The 17,728-nt window shown below is 43.2% G+C and overlaps 1 protein-coding gene across 6 annotated transcripts in view; it reads left to right on the forward strand.

The window, feature by feature from the left end:
• ush1c (Usher syndrome 1C) overlaps positions 1–17,728 on the forward strand; it is a 309,503-nt gene that overhangs the window by 53,607 nt on the left and 238,168 nt on the right. For all 6 annotated transcript variants that reach the window (XM_068046233.1, XM_068046236.1, XM_068046237.1 and 3 more), the window contains exon 4: positions 16,120–16,258. In XM_068046233.1, coding sequence (XP_067902334.1) covers positions 16,120–16,258 — 139 coding nt within the window. The remainder of the gene's footprint in view (positions 1–16,119; positions 16,259–17,728) is intronic.

The raw sequence follows: 17,728 nt of genomic DNA on the forward strand, positions 1-17,728 counted from the left end.
ACTAGCTCAGATATTGGCACTGCACATAATTTAAAGGATAGTATAGAAGCAGGATTTGCATGTGGTGAGACACCAGGCACGAGTGACTTGCACCCAGTGCAAGGGGCAAAGATCGTACAGGTGCCAGCTCACCAGAGAGCGAGGTCGCACACGAGATGTGCTGCAGAGGACTCAGATGAGCACTTCAATGCGCCACCCTACAGGAGAACACTGATAGGCTTCCCAATGCACCATGCATTTTGTTGTGCATACCTATCAGAAAACCTGCAGTCAACCTCAAGGAGCATGAAGGAGTGCAGCACCAATTTGGCACATGTTTTGCACAGAGCTTGGAGCTCATGCTTTCTTGCATGGAAGTGCATCAACAGACATATGGACCCAACCATGATGCAGTGTCTGATTGCCAATGTCATTGTTGCAATGCAGCACAAGCAGAAGCCATCTGAAGTCTTATTGCTGTAGTGGAAGCTCAGTCGGAAGTTGAACAAGGTCAGCTTGCTGCCATGCAAGCTCAGACTGCTGTCATGCAAATTCAGCTTGCTGCCATACAGGCTCAGACTGCTGCCATCATGGCACAGTATGCAAAGGTGCTTGCAGGGTGTTGCAGCATTCCAGTAATTTGTCCCAGACAAGTGACAGTGGCTCCATGGAGCGCGAATCTGCTGTTCACTCTCAAGAAGACAGCATGCATCTTCCCACAACTGTCACTCTGCCTGCGCCCATGCTTTTTCACGTCAGCCAGCCAAGGCTGCTGCCACCCATGCTGAGATGGTGCAGTCTGAATCCGAGCCTTCTAGAGCCAGAGGCCCTTGAGGTCATCTGCAGTCTTGTCCACTGAAAGTCAGTAGCTCTCTGCCAACCATGGTGCAGCCACTGGGGTAGCACTGCATAGGAGCACTAGGACAGACAATGGCACATGGAAGATGGGTACTAGATTTGATTTGATAAATTTGATTTGGAATGTTTATTTTGTGGTTTTTTATTTTTGCGTTGTTGTCAAGCGGATGCTGTAATGGTTAAAAAGAGAAGGAAAGTAAGGTAAGGTGCTGGACTGTTGGTGAATCGGAAATTGTGGTCGCAGTTACCAGCATCATACTCGATGTATTCTTCACGGACAGCCCAGACAGAGAGGGACTTTCTAGTTTCCTTTTCTCTTCCTCTACCTTCTCCTCCTCCTCCCCCACCACTTCCTTATGTCCCTTCTATCAGCTGGGGCAAGGGCCAAGGGCTGTCCCCTCATGATGACGAGGTTGCGCAGCATGCAGCGGACCACCACGAGTCTCGATACCTGTTCTGCCAAGTACTGCAGGACTTCAGGGCAGTCCAGGCAGCGGAAGTGTGCATTAGCATGCCAATGGACTGCTCTATTACATTTTGTCTGGCAGCACAGCTTTCAATGTATGCATGCTGTATACATATGCATTAGTTGTGAACTGGAACCATCAGCCATGTTGTCAAAGGATAGTGCTTGTTGCCCAGTAGACACCCTGTTGTTTGCTGTGGTGGCTCAAATGCAACTGGCACAGCAGACTGCCACAGAATAAAAGCATCATGACTGCTGCCAGGATACCGGACATTGACTTGAATGATTCTGTACTTATGGTCACATACCAACTGGGCATTGAGGGACTGGAATCCCTTACAGTGCCAGTTTAGGACAGAGTTGACATGCGGCACCTGCAAAATGATATGCATGCAGTCAATAGCAACCTTCACCATGAGGAAGCTGCAATCCTAGTAAAGCCAAGTGCTTGCTCTGCCTACTTTTCTCCGACGAGAGAACAAAATGTAGTTGGCTGTCTTTGGATAAAAAGCATCAATGACTTCCCTTACACAACAGTGAAATGCAAATTGCAAGATGTTGTAAATGTCTCCTGTTTTAGCTTGGAAGGAGCCAGTGCCTAAAAGTTCATAGCACAGTCACCTTCACAGCTACTGACAAAGCAGTCCTTACCCTGCTGTGAGATTTAGCTACAGCAGTGGACATATTTCAGTGAGAGCTGAAAGTCCTTCTCAACCTCTTCCTCCCTCTTCCAGCAGCTTGTCCTGCTCTGTGTAGTCTCTATTCATTCTTCAACTCATGCTATATTCCAGGGGGATTGATTACCAGTGCACCCATGTCTTGGAGCAGTTGGTTTGTGCAAAGGCCTTGAAGTCAGGACCAAGCCTTTCAGCCTTTCCACTCCCTGTAAACTTTTGCAAATTTAAACAACCATAGAAAGCACCAACACTTGTGGAATCAAAGCAACAGCCAGAAGAAATCAACCAACTAACCTGTAAATAATTGATCCCATTAAATAGCACTGATGGCTCCTTCTTTCTGCTGAACATGTGTTTACCTCTGCGAGGGTAAGAGAGTAGCTGGAGTATTGAGCTCCAAAATGGCAGTGGTGGCGTCAAATCAGCTTGTGTGCTGATTAATGTCATGATCTGCCTGCCCTCCAGACATCACCTGTAGCACCCAAACTACAGGTGCTACCGCTCCCAATTTTGTGCTGAGGTCTTGAGAAGAATCATCATTTGGGGGACGTCTCATACAGTGGCCTGACATCTGGAACCATACTGCAGCATGAGTTTACACATTCAGGATACTAGTGGAAAAAATTGGAGAGGAAGAGAGAATAAAATGAATACATGCATACATTTTTGTAATCTGCTAAGGGATCATTACACAGACCAGCACTTACTGTGATGTGGTGCTGTCCTGGGAGCATGAGATTGCAGAATCTCCTTTTATAGTGAAGAACATTATCCAGTTAAAAAGTCAGGTCGTACTCTTGGGTAGCCCCATTAAGCTGACTGACTCAAACAACTTGCTCTCACGTTAAAAAAAGGCAGTTTTCTAATATTAAATGAGTTCTACTAAGACAGTTTGAAAGTGCTGGTGTTCAAACAATGCTTGCAATTGTTATCCATGCTTTATGCAGTAATGTGTTCACTTGGAAACATACTGTGGAACACTCTGCAATAAGAAGCTTTTTATGAAGTAAAACAATGTTCAATTGTTGAACAAGTTGAATTTCCTTGTTTTGCGAGTCACTTGAATGACTATAACCACACTAGGAATTTTGAAACTTTTTAATTATATGATGGGAGCTTGCTTCCTTCATGGCTTTACTGTATCTCTTTCAAGCTTTAAAATAAAAACGGGACATCTGTGAAAGAAGGAATTAATTAAAGCAACATATTACTCAATTTGATTTTCTGTACAGTGGATTTAACTCCTGCAATACTTGATCGCCATTCAGTTATGCAGGGGGAAGACCATTTAACCCATCTTCGTGCATGCATCAACAGAGATCCTAATATGCCCCCATGATAGCAAACAATTGTTTCTCAAACGATTCCAGGAATATTGCATCCACTGCTCTACCTAGAAGTATCTTTCTTGTGTTGATCACTCTTTGGACTGAATTTTATGTTACCGCTATCGAAATCGGCTGCGGGCAAAAATATGTCATGGAGCCGCTGCGATTCTAAGCGTGGCAGCTCATTTGAATAGCTGGGATGGGCTGCCCCACCCCCTCGATCACGTGGAGGGGGCGTGCTATCCATCCCCGACAATGGCATCAGCTGCCTGTGCGCAGGCGCTGACGCCATTTTTAAAGGGCTATTTGTCCTACTGGCTAATTTAAATATTTAAAGGTAAAGTGAATTTAAATAAATAAATACATCTCTTTTGCCCCTCTCCCAACCCCCAATAAGAATTAAATTAATTATTTGCCCTTCCCCCACCAAAACTGCAGAAACTTTCAACTATAACCCTTCCCACCATCCCCCACACACATGACATTTATTTGACCCCATTTCCCCCGCCCCCCCCCCACCCCAACCGCACTGATAAACTTACCTCCTCTACCCTCCCCACCTGTGTGGTGCCTCGTTTTCCAGAGTGCCAGTCACCGGGCCGAAGATTGTGGCAGGACGTCAGGTGGCGATGTGCGCTTCATTAATTGATTTTAATTCATTTAAATATTCAAATTGGGGTCCCGTCGCCCAACGATGGGGGGGGGGGGGCCACCACGAGGCCTCTCCACCGACAGTAGTATTGAGGTGGGTCCTCTCGGCGTCAGGGTGTGTGGAGGCATCTTCAGGCCCCCCCACCCCCGCTATGGAATCCGATGCCTGAGGTAGAACAAAATCCAGCCCTTTTTTATGAAGACGAGTTTCCTGGCACCAGTCCTAAAATTGTCTTATACTAGTCTGAGTCTGTGTCCTAGTTCCACTCCTTTTTCTATACCCTTAACAGTCTTTTATACTGCTCCACCAGCAGCACACCGTGGCTGCAATGTGAACCAATTACAAGATGCACTGCAGCATCTAATCAAGGCTTCTTCGAAACAACATCTAAACCTGAGATCTCTACAACCTACAAGAAAAAGAGTATCAGATTTGTGAGGAGACCACCACCTGCAAGTTCCCCTCCAAGTTACACACCGTCCTGACTTGGAAATATATTACCGTTCCTTCATTGCATCTGGGAAAAAATCCTGGAACTCCTTGCCTAACAGCACTACACCACACTGATTGCACGGTTCAAGCGGGTGGTTCACCATTACCTTCTCGAGCCATTGCAGATGGGCAATAAATGCTGGCCTTGCCAGCAACGCCCACATCCCATACCTAAATTTAAAAAAGAACACCTCTGGCACACTTCCTTTCAAGACTGAAAAGCCCAAATTCCTCATAATGGAGATCCTTGATACTGGGGAGCCAGCTTCATTGTTCTTCTCTGCACTGCTTTTAATACTTGAAAGTTTATTTTTGTTTTGCTGTGATCAGAACTAGATACAGCATTCAAGGTGCCATCTGACCAGTGCATCATCTCCTCTGACTTATATTTGATTGTTTTGTTTGTGTAGTTGAACATCTTATTGATATTGTTTCTTGCTGCTCTTCATTAGTTGAATATGCTTAACATTGAGTCTACTAACAAACCTAGGCTCCTTTCAGCTTTACCCTTAACTATTCCAAAACCATTCTTAAAGTGCATCTGTTGTCTATTTTTCCTTCCTCTGTGTAGCACTTTACATGTGTCTGCATTAAATTCCACCTGCCTTTGCTTTGCCCACTTGCATATCTTATCCAATTCTTTAATTCCTGGGTTCTCTCTTCTGAACAAGCACATCTCGTGGAATGGTAACATTTGCAAATTTGGTCACTTTGCATTGCATTTCTGAAACCAGGTCATTTATGATTTGGTCCCGGTACTGAGGTTGGAAGGCACCCTACTCCGTATCCAGCACCATCCCCCCTCACTCTGGCAATTTTTTCCCACTCTTCAGACAGTTTCCAAAGTTCACCCTGAAACCCCACAGCTTTTAGTTTAATCTATAGCCTTTCATGTGGAACATTATCAATGATCTTTGGTAATCCAGGTAAACCATGTCATTGAGATTATCACAGTCATGGTTGTGATTTCCTCAAAAAAAAATCAATAAAGTTGATCAGGTAGGACTTCTTCTCAATCCATGTTGACTGCTATTAATTAGGTTATTGTTATAAAGGTGATCCATACATTTCTGCTGAATAATCAATTCCATTATTTTACATGGAATAAATGCAGTTGCCTGTATTTGTTTTGTCATTATTTTTGAATATGTATGTCATATTTGCCTGTTTCCAGTCTAGTTTTACCTCCCTAGTGTCCATTGACTCCATAAAAATTGTAGTTAGTATCTCTTGGTATTCTGGGATAAAACCATTTGTATCTGGGACTGTATTTATTTATTTTGAGGCCTTTTAATGTATCTCAGAGATCCATCTCATTTTACAATGAAACCATTGATTTTATTTCTGAGATATGTCTGTAAACGGCATGTTGCTCATGTCTTCTGTTGTGAATGCTTTGAGGAAGTAGTCATTCAGAATATTTACCATTTTATGCTTATTTTCAGTTTCAAACGCATTTGTGTGTTTTATGGTTTCCGGCTCTTGCTGACTGCCCACTCTGTATTGTGGTACTGAAAGATTTGTTTGCTGTTAAGCTTCACCTCATCTGTTATGTACTTTCCCAGGTCTCCCTTGGATCATCCTTTTTGTTTGTTTCTGCATTTTCTTGTATTTATCCCAGTAAACTCCACTTTCTTTCCCCCTACAAGTTTTGTAGAGGCCCTTTTCCTCTTTTCTTAATTTTTAATTTGATTTTTAACCCATTAGGGTTATATTTGCTTAGTCTGAGCTTGTTGGTTTGAGGAATATATGAACCCTCCATGCTCAACATTATTCTTTGAAGGTGTTTCGTTTGTCTTATGAAATTTATTCGTCACACTACTTCAATCTATTTGCTTCAGTTGTTTCCTCATTTCACCAAAGTAGGACCAGAATTTGCTGGACCAGAGCATATTGTGGCATACCCAGTTAGTTAGATCTTTTCCAGTGCTCGTCAGCTCAAAACGTTTTGCTCTAAAAATTGCTGGAAGAGTGAGCTGATAGTGGTACAGCAAAGACAACAGGACATCCCCCTTCTTTCCAAAGATAAGTCTCATATGCTAACAGTAAAAATACATAAAATTATGTAACATCAAAATTATTTACATAGGTATAGAGATTCTGAACTTTACAAGTATAGAGGATCAATCCATATATTGCCTCGGTGGTTTGACAAATCTTGCTCGGAGACTTTGCGTCTCATCTGTTGCTGTTCTTTGAGGTTTCTCCCTCTCTGCATTCAGTCTCTGTTGCTCTGCTTTCAGCCTGCTAACATACTCTATTCCTCTTAAGATGACTACCTTTGAGACCTTGACATTCTTGGAAAGTTCCAGCACCTCATCTCGAATAGTAAACTGACAATGCTTCAAGTCATTCCTCTTTTGCCTCTTCAGGTCATTGCGTGTCCTTTGTCTCATCTTCATCCTCTGCGTCTGAAGGCTTGGGTTGAGTACTTGGTCTGTTCTGGCTCATTTGTGGTGCTGGCAGTTTTCTAGAGAGCAGAAGTGAAGGTGCGACATAGTTTCCAGACTGCACTGTTTAATGCTGGCCAGTGTCTATGAGCGGGTTCCGGTCCTTGGAGATTTCCCCTTGGCAGTGGTATTGAGGTCCTTTACACGCTGGTAGTCCTGCCACTGCTGGTCTGCTCGTGTCTACTAGGTAGAACATTTGTGGTTTCCATGCCATTGCTGCATTGCATTGTTAATGTGCCACTGCACGGAATGGATGATCCATTATACGCAGTGACAGAAAGGGATTTCACTCCCTCATCACTCAGTTTGTGTGTGAGCATACACAACATATCATGCAGGTCAATGTTCGGTATCCTGGCAGCAATCATAATGCCTTCATTCTGTAGCAATACGCTGTGCCTTCTACATTTGAGCCACCACGACAAACTACAAGGTGGCTACTGGGCGACAAGTACTGTCCTTTGACAACATGGCTCGTGACATTTGTGCAGTCCATGCACATGTGCGCAGCACGGTTTTAACAAAAACTATGCTGCCAGATGCAATGTAATAAAGGATATCATTGGGGTACTTAATGTTTCCACTGCCTGGACCATTCTGGAGGAGCCCTGCCATACTTGACAGAGCATGTGTTAAGATTCGTAGTGGTCTGCTGCATACTGCAGAACATCGCCATCTTGAGGGGACAGCTATTGCCACCAACTACATGGTGACCAACTGAGAAGGAGGAAGAGGACGAGGAACAGGGTAGGGAGTAAGAGGTAGGGAGGAGACAACTAACATTGTCCCTTCCTGACTGGGCTGGCGGTGATTGGTTCATCTGACTGCAAAACCAGTAAATGCAACTCCAATGCCTCATTTACCAACAATCCCACAAATTATCTTTCCTCTGCTACTGACCATCACAGCATTCTCTTGGCTATGATGCAAAAATAAAAGGCACCACAAAATAAACATTCAAAACCAAATTTATACATCAAACCATTCCATATTGCATATAAACATCAACTAATCACCTTGCTGCTTGTCTTCCATGTGCCTTTTGCTTGTCCTTGTGCTCCTATCCAGTGCGTGGTTGGTGGAAGGCTGCTGACTTTTTGTGGAGGAGACTGTAAATGGCTTTGCAGGATGACCTCGAGCAGCTCTGGTCTTAGAAGGCCTGGCTCCAGGCTACCCCATGTTGGCATTGGCAGCAGCAGTCTAAGCTGGCTGGCTGACGGGCAACAAGAAGAGCACTGCCAGAGTGGCAGTGGTAGAAGGACGAATGCTGTTTTCTTGAGAGAAACAGCAGTTTCATGTTCCACTGTGCCAATGCCACTCCCCTGGGACAGCGCCTCAACAATCCCAGTAATGTGTGGAAGGACAGATTGTTGGACTGATTTGACTCCCTCCAAGCCCTTTAAGCTCTGGTATTTACAGTTATGATGGCAGCAATCTGCGCTTGCATGACAGCAAGCTGACCTTGCTTGAGAGCAAGTTGAGAATGTGTGGCAGCAAGCTCACTTCAGTTTCAGCTTCCACTACAGCACCCAGATATTGGGTGGCTTCTGTTTGTGCTGCAGTGAAAGCTGAGACATCAGCCATCAGATGTTGCAGCATAGTTGGGTCTGCAAGTGTGCTAATGGAGTTGGCCACCATTTCCACTTTGGGAAGGATGGGCTGCAAGCTCCATGCAAAGCCTTGTGTCAAGTTGTTGCCAAATCCTCTATGCTCCTTGACATTGATAGCAGTCTTTATGACAGGGATTTTTGCTACAAGATTAGGTTGGAGAAGCTGAGGTTATTCACCTTGGAGTAAAGGAGATTGAGGGGATATTTGATAGAGGTGTACAAGATTAAGACAGGTTTAGATAAGGTAGATGAAGATGAGCTGTTCCCATTAGCTGATTGTACAAAGACTAGGGGACATAGATTTAAGGTTTTGGACAAGAGATGCAGGGGGAGATGTGAGGAAGAACTTTTTAATGCAACGAATGATGATAACCTGGAATGCGCAGCCTACGAGGGTGTTGGAAGCAAAGAAGATTGATGATTTCAAAAGGAAATTGGATGGGAACTTGAAGGAAATAAAATTGTAGGGCTATGGTGATAAAGCGGGGGAATGGGACTGACTGGATTGCTCTACAGAGAGCAGGTATGGACTTAATGGGCCAAATGAAATCCTTCTGTGCAGTAATAATTCTATGACCTGGCAACACCAAGCATTTAATTGTGCACTGACAATTCTTCAAATCATTCCTCTTTTGCCTCTTCAGGTCATTGCGTGCTCTTTGCCTCATTGTCATCCTCTGCGTCTGAAGGCTTGGGGCTTCAGGTTTAGTACTTGGTCTGTTCTGGCTCGTTGTGGTGATGGCGGTTCTCTAGAGAGCCGAAGTGAAGGTGCGAAATAGTTTCCAGACTGCACTGTTTAATGCTGACCAGAGTCTATGAGCGGGTTCCGGTCCTTGGAGATTTCCCCTTGGCAATGCTTTCGTGGATGATTGTTGTATTGAGGTCCTTACACGCTGGTAGTCCTGCCACTGCTGGTCTGCTCGTGTCTACTAGGTAGAACGTGTGTGGTTTCCATGCCAACTTGCCATTGCTGCATTGCATTGTTAATGTGCCACTACATGGGATGGATGACCCATTATACGCAGGTAACTTGGCAGTCGTCTGTTATATCATTGATTTGCAACAACTCCGGTACATATCTTTGAAGATTTGGACTGGTAGAATATTTGCACTAGCTCCGGTGTCAATCTTGACCCTGAATGTATTGTTACGATCAGATGAGAAAGGTGTCTAGGGGTTCCTCTCAGCCTTCACCTGGTCTTACTGTAACAGAGTTTAATTTTAAACACACTGTGTTTTGAGCTCCCCCTTTATGAATCCTAATTCACCACTTTCCAATTGTAAGGCAAAGAAATGAGCACAAGCAGGCTCTCTTAGGTTTAAAGAAGAAAAGTGACATTTATTAAACTTAAACTCTAATTCGGTTAACACCTATGGATATATGACGCACCCACGCTAGCATGCAGATAGGGACAGAAAAGAGCAGAAGAAAAAATAAAGTGGAACGTTTTGAGGCAGTATCTGAAGAGTTGTTAAGGTTCTTCGCACTCACTGTAAGCAAGAGTCCTTGCTTGTAGGTAATTCTTGCTTTTTGTTGGGGCCCAGTATTCTTCTTCAACCTTGTTCACTGTAGGAGACTTTTCTCTCTTGCGGTTCATGTGTCTTAAATGGATTCTGAAGTTGGTGAGAAAGAGATGGAAGCAGACAGAAGAGAGGTTTTCCCAACACAGGAGCAAACAGCGTTCTGTCTTCAAACACTGTTTCTCCGATTTAAAACTCTCAGTTCATGTGACTAAACTGGTCTGACCACGTCTTCTGTGTATTGGGAGCAGGGGATAGCTCCTTTGTTCCAACATCATCTGCTAGTATGCAAAAATGTCTTTCCAGCCAGGGGCATGGCAATCCCTTGTAATAGGCCTTCTCTTCTTCCCAGCAACAATTTGAAATTTCATGTCCATGTGGCAAAATTAATATGCCTCATTCTTGGCAGGTGGGGGCCTGCATAACAATATGTTTGTTAGCTTTCTTTGGGCACATGTGTTAATAGTGGCGAAAGCTTCCAGTTGTTGCACTGCATCAAGGTGATGTGTCAGGTTACAAGTCAGATCTTACAGATCTGGTCACCACACTACCAGAAGGATGTGGAGGCTTTGGAGAGGGTACAAAAGAGGTTTACCAGGATGTTGCCTGGTGTGGAGGGCATTTGCTATGAGGAGAAGTTCAATAAACTCAGATTGTTTTCGCTGGAACGACGGAGGTGGAGGGGCGACATGATAGAGGTTTACAAAGTTATGAGCGGCATGGACAGAGTGGATAGTCAGAAGCTTTTTCTCAGGGTGGAAGAGTCAGTTACTAGGGGACATAGGTTTAAGGTGCAAGGGTGGTGAGTGCCTGGAACTTGCTGCCAGGGGAGGTGGTGAAAGCAGATACGATAGCGACGTTTAAGAGGCATCTTGACAAATATATGAATAGGAAGGGAATAGAGCGATATGGGCCCCGGAAGTGTAGAAGGTTTTAGTTTAGGCAGGCATCAAGATTGATGCAGGCTTCGAGGGCCGAATGGCCTGTTCCTGTGCTGTACTGTTCTTTGTTCTTTGTTCTACAGCAGTGCGTCAATGCTGTGACCTTTTTCCCAAGAGGTCCTTCTGAAATGCTTCAATGGGTATTGATACATTCACCAGCTCCATTTGTTCAGTCTGACAGCTCAGCTTCTGAAAAATTGCATTTGTTGCCCTTGCTATGGCATCTACTGATGAACTGGTCTATTGATTACTCTGGCTGTTGCTTGTAGGACATCATTCCAGGTGGTGAATTTGAAATTCACTCATAATCGGAGGTAATTTTCTCGCACTTTCCATAGCGTTGTGGGATCTTTCTGGTCCTCATCAGATAAGCCTGAGGTATTGATTCTGTGCAATCCCTCACTTCGAATTGCTATTAGTGTATTTACAGCCTGTCCTTCTGGTTCTGTAATTACTTGGTTTGTAAAGCACAACTGTATTCTTTGTTTGAACAATTGGAACTCAGGTAGGATCGATGGCCTTCCAGTTCATGCTGGGAAATTTGGTATCCATCTTCCTGCTGTTCTTTTGCTTTAAAACTTGCTTTATGACTCTACTGTCTTCCCTTTAAAAATAAATCTTCAGACTGGCTGGTTTGATTGACAGGAGCAGCCTGTCTGTTTATCTAGCTTCCAACACTCTAGTCTGTCTGTTTATACAGCTGTGCAAAAGACATTTCAAGTTTTTTTTTTGCTAGAGTGTGTTTATACAGCTGTTCAATCGGCAATTCTTCACACATGAGTGGTTTTATGGGCTTTTTAAACTCTGGCTGAGTGAATGAAGGTTCTGCAGCAGGGTTCATTGGGTTTCTTTTCATAGCTTTAGCTCTGAGCTGCATGAATGGGGGATTCTTGCACTTTTCACCATCTGACGCCTCCTGCAATGGTGCCGACCTGATCAGCCAGAGAGAGGAGTCTGGTCTTCCCTGCTTTTATCTCCCACTGAGCCTTTGAAGAGAATCGATCTTTTTCAAGCACTTCAAGGCTTTTTTAAAAACTGGGATTCTTCTACCACCGGCACACCTACTCACCAGCTGACAGTGGTTGATTTGCAGCATGTGGTGCAGCTCTGTCTTCTATAGCTTGAGGTTAGTGTCATCTTCTTTCCCTGTTTGGGACAGTTTTTTTTATTTTCTCTCTCTCAGCTGTAGAAAGGTAGTTTTTAAAACTGTTTTCCCTGTGGTCTTCAATCTTGGATTCTGTCTTCACACCACAGCTGCCATCATGTAATGAGAAGCTTTTTATGTTGTCTGATGCAACATAAATGCGATGTGTTGAGTCCAGGCTGTTGAAGATCTCAAACAGGTTTATTAAACAGCTAAACTATTATACAGTGCAGAGCTACCTATTTACAGAACCTGCCTGTGGATGTTACAGTAGCAGAGTGACTCTGGCTCTGAGTCACATGACTATATCCTGGTATTTGGTTTATTAGTATACTAAGATCTTGAAGGCAATCACACAACAGGTACAAGTACACCATCACCTTCAATGGTTTCAGTCCCACTGCTGGCCATGGCCTCACTCATGGCCACTCCAATGAGCACTGTTCCCTCCATAGGGTTAAGGACATACAGCTGTGCCTGCCTCCTGCTGGTTAGGTGTTGCTGCCTCTGGTTGTGCACCAACACGTCCTGCAAGAGAGAGGGAAGTATATCAGTGAGTGTGATGCAACATGTTTGAGTGATGTGGCTGTCATAGTGAAATGGTTGGCAGTTATGTGCAAGCTGAGATGTGAGTGTGAGACTTGCAGCACTGCTAAGTGTGCAAGGGGGAGGTGAAGCTATAGACGTTAGGTATGACTGCTGATTGATACAGGTTGTTGGTAGGTAAATGATGGGGTGTGGTGCATTGAGCAGTGTGAGAGGCTTTTGATACAGTTGGTGGGATATGGAATTTGAAGATACATTTACTGACTTTGTTCGCTCGTGAGGTAACTGAACTTCTTGTGGCATTGCATCCAGATCTTTGGGGCAAGGCTCCTGACATTGGCTGCCATGGCTTTCTGGTGCCACTGCCTTCTGAAAGTTCATCTGGAGAGTCCCCTGGCCTCCTGTAGCTAGAAGACATCTTTCCTCCTCTTTACCTCCTACACCAAAGGCTCCAGTGCAGAACCAGAAAATTTTACAGCCCGCTCTCTGTCATGTGGTGCCATTCTTGTGTCTTTCCCATGTCAAAATCACTTTTTGAATGACTTTCAACACCTGCTGCAGCTGAAATGCACCTCCCCTTTAAGAAGTGCTGGTTGGCTTTAGGTAGTGCCAGATAGCTTTAATTGAAGCTGGCCTCTCAGTTTTGTGAAGCCCCTCAACAGCTAGCTTAGCACTGGCTGCACTCTACAATGATTTAAATTGATAGGCAGCTCAAAGTTTCATTGGAAGCAATGGGTACGGTTTAATTGAACATCACCATTTTCACACCTCTTTTCAGGGTTATCAAATTTCACAGCCTTGAAGTGCAATGATTGTTATAAATGGAGGCAGTGTGGTAGCCAATTTGCACACAAACACAGATCCCACGAATACTAATAAGTTGAATTGTCTCCTAACCTATTAATGTTCCAAGCTACAACCAGCTTCACAGTTTGTTTGTGTCCTCCGTGTTTTTCCGTTTCTAATAATTACCTCATTACTATGATTATTTCAAAACGCTTGACATTATTGAAATTTGATAGGAGTCTCCTCTTCAGACACCCAGGATTTTTAAAGCTACTTTCAGTACTGTCAGACTACAGGATTCCACCTCTCGTGCTGCCAAGCCTAGGATCACCACGATGCTGTCAGAATCTGGTGACCTTCCCTGTGGTAATGCCAGATCTTGGTACATCACACAGAGATTCCTGCTATAACCAGGTACACAGTCCACAGACGTGCCAGGCCCAGGAAGCCCCAAATAGGTATGCTGCACATTCTATCTCCACTCCTCAAATGTCCCCAAACTCCTGCTTCCTACATTCCAGTGGTCCACACTATTGTTGCAGAATCCCGGGATGCTCAACCAAATGCTGCACAATTCCAGAAGCCTCAAGCAACCTTCGCAAATTCCAAGAGTGCTGTCCTCAGTGCTACCAAATTCCAGAACTGCCACCACGTTGCTGTTTTCCACAATTGTCTCCTTTCCCAGTGCTACTCAATGCAGAGAGCTATCCCCAACCTGGTACATTTTTGCCACCATCTTGCTGTATATCATAGACTTTATGAAATGTAAGAGATAATTAATTACATAGGTAAGAAACATAGGTAATATCCAAGGCCAATGACATTGCTCCACTTTTTTTTAATAAAAATTCCTTGGGCTACCATTTTTGACTGACCAGTGTGAAGAACAGTATCTGATATTGTGCTGATTGGGAATATATTATGTTGTTACAACCGAGGTGGGAGGAGTGCACTGTTTGTTCTAGTCCCACTTCTCCACAGGTCACAACATATATTTAAATTTTCCCACTTACCAATACGGTCAATCATATATTCTATTTTCCCCACAATAAAACACACCAACTAAGTTTCTTTAATAAACAAAATTATCAATTTATCATAAAACACATCTTAACCAATAATGAAGTAAAACATAGACACACAGATTGCAGTTAAAGCTCCTTTTTGTTTACCTTAGCCCCCTCACACACACACACGTACATATACCGGTTAACTGGAAAAATAAAAGGGATTCTTGTTTAGCGCTGTTACAAAAGAACAGCAAAAAAACTCTTTGGCTGAATACCTTCTTATACCTTTTTTTTTTCCTTCAAGTATGGAAAGATTTCCTTTGTTTTGGTTTGGCGTCCCAAATGCGTATAGACGGCTGTCACTGGGATCTTCCTAGAACAGTTCTTTCCAGGTGATATTGAAGATCAGTTTGGGTAGACTTTCCAAGAAATGCAGCTACAGAGGCTTCAGATAGGTCTTGCAGCAGAAATGCGGCAACAAAGGTTTCAATTCCCGCACATTTGATACGCAGGGTTTCTTCAAATACAGGAAGAAATAAGAAACTGACACAGTGTATGTAGGATTTCTTTTCAAGAGAGAGAGACAGAGCTGGGTCTTCTTGGCAGGCAAAACACAACTATCTTTTTTAACGATTAAAAATGAAACTAAAAACATTCCAGAAGTCAAGCCTCCTGACCTCTAGAAATATTGACCTGTTACTTCTTTGTAAACATCTCCCCAAGTCAAAAACAACCCGTGCTGGGTGATTGTCCACAGACAAGTGCCTTCCAGTAAGACTTGTTTACAAGCCAAGTCTAAAAACCTTATTTTAAAAAACAAATTCAAAGATCATCAACTCTTCAAGGTTCCAAATGAACCAGTGTCCAAAATTCTATAAGTCCTTAAAACATATTTTACAAAAGAAAAGCACTTTCGTAACAATATATATAGAAGTGTGAGCAGTAATGATCTTGCTAACACCTGATATTGCTGTTCCTCTGTTGCAAGTTTACTGTAGATAACAAAGCTCTGTCATGTTTGATATGTTTCCTGGGTCATTGACAAGTAATTTTGCAAGGTGTGTAGGATGGTGTAGGACATGCATTTTGTACAAACTCTAACATCAATTTAATCAGCAAGCTTACAAGAAAAGTCTGCCATTTCTCTTTTCTCCCCTCCCCCCCACCCCAAATTTGTATAGTTTAATTTTAAAAAATCTGATTCAGGAAAATATGATAACATAAAAACAGTTACTTCAAACATTACAACAAACCTTTCCAGTAGGCTATTTAAGAGCTCCTGTGAGCATGGAGCTTTGCCTGTTCCTATTCCAAATGGTAACAAAAAGAAAAAGAGGAAACCAGAACAAATAATAGAAAACTAGACTTGAGGTTGATTTAAATAGTTTTGCATTAAATCTAAGTCTTTAATGAAGCTTACACAGGAAATGGGAGCAAACGCTTCAACTCACTAATAATAATACAAAGTTGGGAATTGAAGCTCAAAGAAACTGCTCCCGTAATTGTCCACTTCCTCTGAAATGTATGCCCAAGGCTTTATGTATAACTTCAGGATGTGCAAACATGCTTTCCCAGTGTACAAACAGGGAATTGGCTCTTATATAAATTCAATTTTACTCACCATTGAAATTCAATGTCTTTTTTTTTTAATCCCTGAAGGAAACTGAAAGAGGTGCGTTTAGACAGAACACATCCTGAAGGACTTGGCCTGAGTGTGCGAGGTGGTTTGGAGTTTAACTGTGGCCTCTTCATCTCTCAATTAGTAAAAGGAGGGCAGGCAGACAACGTAGGCCTGCAGGTAAGGATGACTGTCATGTAGGAGCGGTGAAGTGCTTCAGTAAACAACTTCTTTCTTTGTGAAAGCACCAAATGTAATTCAGTAAAATATTTCCTTGGCAGTAGTACATCTGCACGTTCATTAACAGCAAATGTACCTCTTTTAGCTCTAACTAGTTTACTAACGTCCTGTGATAATGCCAACAGTAGATTAGATGAGTTGCACTGAGGTTTGCGATTTTTTTTTTTATAAATACCGCTTTTAATCATATGCTCCAATATTACAAGACATAACTGAAAAAGGACATTGAGCAATTCTAGCCTTTCCAGAAAGCTGGAAACTATAGCCAGTCTGTGAAGCTGTTTCTTAAATGATTCCAGCATTTCTCCAATATTTCATGTGCTCATCACAGTTTGTGTGAGAACTTATTGACATTTGTCGTACATTTCTGTTTTTCAAGTTTGAGACTGTGTCCTCTAGTTTCAGTGATGAGGTTTAACTTGAAGTGATGTTCAGAATTCACCTTTTTTTATATGATTTGCTATTGTGTTTATTTCTATGATATTCTCTCCTGCTCAGCATCCATTAATGCTACATTTCTCCAGTGTTTCCTCTTCATTGAACTGTTCACACTATGGGGGCATCTGATATCGCATGGGAAGCCCAAAATTAAGTTCAGCCCATTTGTTCGTGGCTTTCTAACTTAGCCACACTATAATTTTACTTCCAGGTTTCCCATGCAATCAGTGGCAGCAGGTGTGATGTGGTCTCGTAAGACCCAACATCAATTCTAGTATTTAAACAATCAATCAAAAGATGCAGTTTGAAGGAATTAGGAGTTTGAACCAATCAAGGAAGAACTCTCTGAATGGAAACAGGACACTCAAATCTGCGCCCCTCTTTAATGACACTTCCCTTGAACCCCCTGTTTGGGGTTGTGAGTGGTCAGGGAGCAGTGGGTCAAAGAAACCTGCTACTGACACTAAGCTAGCATGGTTGTGGGTGGCATAGGAGGTCAGCAGCAGGAGCATAGAGCCATGCTCCTGGATTCAGTGCAGGAAGTGATTTAATGACCTAAGCAGGTTAGGAAAGGTGAGTATAATTGCATTTTCACCTGCATTCTGCTGTACACATTCCCCAATCCCTCACTCTGTCTTCTCAAACCTACTCCATCATATTGCTTCTCACACCACTTACCTTTCAGGTGCACCATTCTTCTTTATCTATGCATTTTCTCACATTCCCATATATCCATCCACCATTCCTATTCAACCTTATCCTTATGCATTTACATGCCTCCCCTTCAAAGTCACCCTCACCAAATGCACTCCATGGCTGAACACATGCCATTACATTTACTCGTAGGTCGATTCTTTCCCTCCTTGCAGGGAAGAGAGGAGAGAACTGGAGGTGGCTTTCCACACATTTCGCAACTAACAACTGCAGAACAGGAGGCACTGGAGATCAGTGGAGTTGCGGTATCGCTGGCTG

This window comes from Heterodontus francisci, chromosome 14 (assembly GCF_036365525.1).
Source record: "Heterodontus francisci isolate sHetFra1 chromosome 14, sHetFra1.hap1, whole genome shotgun sequence".
Classification (NCBI taxonomy): domain Eukaryota; kingdom Metazoa; phylum Chordata; class Chondrichthyes; order Heterodontiformes; family Heterodontidae; genus Heterodontus; species Heterodontus francisci.